This window comes from Cebus imitator, unplaced genomic scaffold, assembly GCF_001604975.1.
Source record: "Cebus imitator isolate Cc_AM_T3 unplaced genomic scaffold, Cebus_imitator-1.0 Scaffold13, whole genome shotgun sequence".
NCBI lineage: Eukaryota > Metazoa > Chordata > Mammalia > Primates > Cebidae > Cebus > Cebus imitator.
The window spans coordinates 11,093,800-11,098,799 of record NW_016107328.1 but is presented as its reverse complement, the minus strand read 5'-3'; the positions used below and the strand labels follow the sequence as shown (position 1 = coordinate 11,098,799).

The window sequence follows — 5,000 nt, the reverse complement described above, 5'->3', positions numbered from 1 at the left end:
GAGTCGCTGGGATTACAGGCACACGCCACCATGCCCAGCTAATTTTTTGTATTTTTAGTAGAGACGGGGTTTCACCATGTTGACCAGGATGGTCTCGATCTTTTGACCTCGTGATCCACCTGCCTTGGCCTCCCACAGTGCTGAGATTACAGGCTTGAGCCACCACGCCCGGCCTTATACCACTTCTATTAGAGGAAAACTGGAAACAAATTCCATGTCCACAATATAGGGCAGGTTACTAAATGGAAGTATACCTATATGTAAAATGCTATGCCAGTATTCAAAAGTATTTGGCAAATGAGTTTTCAGTAACATAGAGTGCTCATAGTCTGCTGTATAGGAAAAAAGGCGGTTTAGAAAAAAGTAGATTTGGTATACCTGCATAGAGATGTGCATAGAAAATGGTCCGAATGGCCTTAAACTACAATTTTAATAATTGTTCTTCAGTGAGAATATATATAAAATATATATTTCATATATATCATATATTTCCTATATGTGATATATATTATATATTTCATATATAATACGTGTTATGTATCATATATTTTATGTTATAATCAATTTCATGTGATATATATCATATTTCATATATAACTACAAATTAAATTTGTAAAATTATATAAATAAGCAAACTAATGTATGTTACGTATATTATATTGCACTCTAAAATATATATGTGTTATATATATCTCTCTAAGATAAAGCACTTTATCTTACAGAAATAGCAGAAATAAGACTAACTGGACATATATCTATTTTATATATATATAACATATTTTAGTTTACTTATTTGTATATTTAATTTTTCTGCATTGAACATGCCTTGCTCTTACAGTGAGAAAACCCATGCTTAGAAATGCTGAGCAAATTCTTGCCTTTTTTAGAAAGATAAATGTTAGTCATTCATGATCCTGAATTTTTTTTTCTCTTTTTTTTTTTATTTTTTATTTTTTTTTAAAGATGGGGTTTCACCATATTGGTCAGGCTGGTCTCGAACTCCTGACCTCGGGTGATCCACCCACCTCAGCCTCCCAAAGTGCTGGGATTACAGGCGTGAGCCACTGTGCCTGGCTGATCCTGAATATGTTTAAAGTAGTTTCAGCAGTAAAATAAGTATAATCTACTCAGTCTTTAGGATTCTAGATAAAATCTTAGCCAGACTATTAAGGACCTGCTGTCCTAGACATCTTATCTATTCTTTTCTGTTAGTCCTCAGTGGAAGCACTATTCCTCAGCTTCCCAGCGTGAATTTTATCCACCAACTTCCAATCATAGGCATTAGACAAGCATTCACATGGCCTTGGTGCACATATTAGAGAAGCACATGGTTAGAAGAAATAAGACCAAGAACATATGAGGTCACATTAGCCTCCGATGTGATGAACGGTACATGATGGAGATAGGTCTGTGCTCTAAACTTTCCTCATGCACGTGCACCCACACACATAGAACTGCAGGTGTTCCTTGCCTTCCAATAAAACTCACCTTTGGGAAGCTTTAACCAGAAGCAGGATTGACAGATGTCTCATATGTAACGTAGTGTTTGTCAGAATTAGTCTCAGGCTTTTCTTATTTTTATTTGTGTCTGGAGAAAGGGAGACTCCAATTTGAGTGTTAGGGACCAGGTGAAGATAAGTTACTGCCAAACAAGCAGGCACAGGAGGAGTCAGAGTCTTTCCCTCTATGCATTAGACCTCTCCAATGGCGTATCTCATTAACAAACAATGGGATCACCTTGTAAAAATTGGAAAAATACTTCCTCACCATTTTGCCTCTAGTAATGATTGTAAAAAAATATATAACTATGTGCCACAAGTTTGATTTGGAAATTAAATGTGATAATAATAAAATATGGCACACAGTACCTGCAAGGTACCAGCATATATTAAGTGTTTAATAAACATTGGATTTCTCCCCTTTTACTGTTATTCTTCTTTCACTGAAACTCAACAGATAGTGAATGACAAAAATAGGGGTTTGGACCAAAAGAGGATTATGTGGGCCATACCCTCCCAGGCTTACCCACAGCTGGGTATTTTGAACACAGCAAGGGAGATTCTTGGAGAAAGACCTCAAGTGACAAAGTCAATGAAATGAACAAATCTTGGTACTTAAGGCTTATCACTGCAGGCTTTAAGTACTAGTTTTTAAGAGAGGCGTATGTCCAAGTTTAGCTATTTTTGTTTATAAAGAGTATCTGAAAACGTATCCAGGAATGTCGTGTTTAAAAGTACTTTATCTTAGAGAGGCCAGGCATGGTGGCTCACATCTGTAATCTTAGCACTTTGGGAGGCCAAGGTGAGTGGATCACTTGAGGTCAGGAGTTCCAGACCAGCCTGGCCAACATGGTAATACCCTGTCTTTACTAAAAATACAAAAATTAGCTGGGCGTGGTGGTGCACACCTGTAATCCCAGCTACTCAGGAGGCTGAGGCACGAGAATCACTTGAACCTGGGAAGTGGAGGTTGCAATGAGCTAAAATCATGCCACTGCTCTCCAGCCTGGGCAACAGAGTAAGACTCTCTCTCAAAAAAAAAAAAGAGTACTTTATCTTAGAGAAATAGCAGAAATAAGACTAACTGGATAACTGTACAGAAATATTTAATTATAATTTGTTAACTAAAACATATATATCTAATTTCTATGCTTCCTTCTTATGATTCTTCTAGAAGTTACTCCCAGTTGTTTTCCGGAGAAAGCTTGAGTTTCTGTTATTGTCAGAAGACCTCCAAGGTGACATTCCAGAGAATATCCTCCAGGTGAGAGAGGGCTCTGGTGCCATTTGCCCAAGGTTGACAGTCACTCAAGCAGCTCAGCTTCCAGGGACCCAGCAGAGAGGGGTGTCCAAGATGTTGGCTATACTTTGTTCTCAGGCAAGGCAACACAGAAGCTCCTTTGAGGAGAGTTTAGAGTTAGGGTAATCTTACATAATTTTAGAATTCTTGAGGTGGTTGTCCAGAAATGCTAAGTATATCTGGGAATTAAAGATTTATTAGTAGATAATGGGGAGTATGAAGGGAACAAGGAACTAATATTTGTGGACTATCTTTTCTGTAACAGGTTCACTGAATGTGTTAGAGTTAATTCTCTTAACCTTCTAGGGGCAGATTCAAACTAAGTCTTAATTATATCTTTATAGCATGTATCAGTTACTACTTTAGTGCCTGATATATATATATTCTGAAGCCCAGTACTTATATTCTTAATGACCCCTCCACCAGTTAGTTAAATATATATTTACAGTAGGATTTAAGAGAGGAACTTTCACTTGTATTAGGTAGAGGACTCATACTCTTGCAGTCCTTCTCTGAGGCAGTTAATGAAGAGGCATCATTGAATACCATCTACAGACATGGTGCTCTAGCGTGGGAAACAACCTAGTTCTCACCCCCTTCTCTCCCTGTATCCTCACCCTACAAACAGGACAGGCTCTAGAGGTTCTTGCTTTTAGGTGACTGAGGAAGAAGGACTGAAACATGCACAATTTTGTGTTAAATCATATGGTACTAATTTTAAGTACACTGAAGTCGTATGGGTTAGAGGTATTGAAGAAGGTTTTATGGAAGGTTAACGAATGGGCTAAAAGCATGGCTAGGATTTAGTTCAAGGATTAAAAACTGATGTTCTTTTAAAAATTGAATGTAAATGCCTTTAGATGGGCATAATGTCTTACCTAGTCTGTGAGTTGGCAGACCTTGATTCACATCACAGTACACATTTTGGAGGCAGTGAGGTGGGATTAACTTGAGTGTGGAGGCCCTGGGCAATTGAGTCCATCTCTCCCAGCCTCCATGTCATCATCTGTAAAATAGGAGTAATAATAGTGTCTTCCTCTGAAGACTATTGTAAGGATTAATTTGATTTTTCTGTGTAAAAGGCCTTAGAACAGTGTCTGACACATAGTAACTACTACAGAAGTATTTGCTACTGCTACTATTACATAAATAAGCCAAAAAAGAGGAAAGCATGAAGGCACACAAGTGATAACATCCCCACCACCCACCCCTCTCTTCATCCTCTATTTAGGAGCTGTGTGAGACCTTATCACAAGGTTCAATAGGCCCCGGGCCTGACGGAAATCCGAGGAGGGAGAGCTGGACTCCTCGTCTCAGCTCCGAAGCTGTCTCTGCGCTCTGGGATCTTCTGAGGCAGTCCCCCCAGCCAGCACAGGCCCTGCTGGAGCTCCTGCTTGGGGAGAATGATGGCACTAGCCTCTGTCATTGGCCTCTGCAGAATGCACTGGTGGACCTCATTCGAAAGGCATTGAGGGCTTTGCAGGGCCCTGATTCAGCAGCACCCCCTGGGGTAGTTGATGCCATCTATGCAGCCCTGCAGACTCTGCGTTGCCCTGCAGAACCATTTGGGGCTGAGTTGCGTCTTCTGTGTGAGGAACTACTAGAGGCCTGCAGGACTGAGGGGAGTCCCCTGCGGGAGGAGCGGGTGCTCAGCTGCCTGCTGCACAAGGCCAGCCGGGGCCTGGTGTCCCTTTACGGCCATACCTATGCAGAGAAGGTCACAGAAAAGCCATCGAGGGCTACAGCCTCTGGAAAAGGTGTGTTCCCTTTGCTGCTGCTCCTTTAGTTTCGGTAATCCCAGTATGCCCAGCCTCACTGGAGTCTCTAGACGTGCCTTCCAGGTTGCTTAGGACATCTAATAGGGGAGGCTAAGCAAAAATGGGTATGATGCTCTTTTGTAAAAGTACAGGCCTGGCATAGTGGCTCAGGCTTATAATCCTAGCATTTTGGGAGGCCAAGGCAAGGAGGATCATGTGAGGCCAGGAGTTCGAGACCAGCCTCTGCAACATAGTGAGTTCTCATCTCTACAAAAAAATTTTTTTAATTAGCCAGTCTTGGTGGCGCACACCTGTGGTCCAAATTACTCAGAAGGCTGAGGCAGGAAGATCACTGAGTTCAGGAGTTTGAGGCAGTGAGCCATGTTTGCACCACTGTATTCCAGCCTGCATGACAGAATGAGATCCTATCTCCAAAAAAAAAAA

The 5,000-nt window shown here is 41.0% G+C and overlaps 1 protein-coding gene across 3 annotated transcripts in view; it reads left to right on the top strand.

The window, feature by feature from the left end:
* Window positions 1–5,000, top strand: part of ZFYVE26 (zinc finger FYVE-type containing 26) — a 67,342-nt gene that overhangs the window by 5,342 nt on the left and 57,000 nt on the right. For all 3 annotated transcript variants that reach the window (XM_037728731.1, XM_017499391.2, XM_017499381.2), the window contains exons 4-5: window positions 2,674–2,763; window positions 4,031–4,556. In XM_037728731.1, the coding sequence (XP_037584659.1) occupies window positions 2,674–2,763; window positions 4,031–4,556 (616 nt within the window). The remainder of the gene's footprint in view (window positions 1–2,673; window positions 2,764–4,030; window positions 4,557–5,000) is intronic.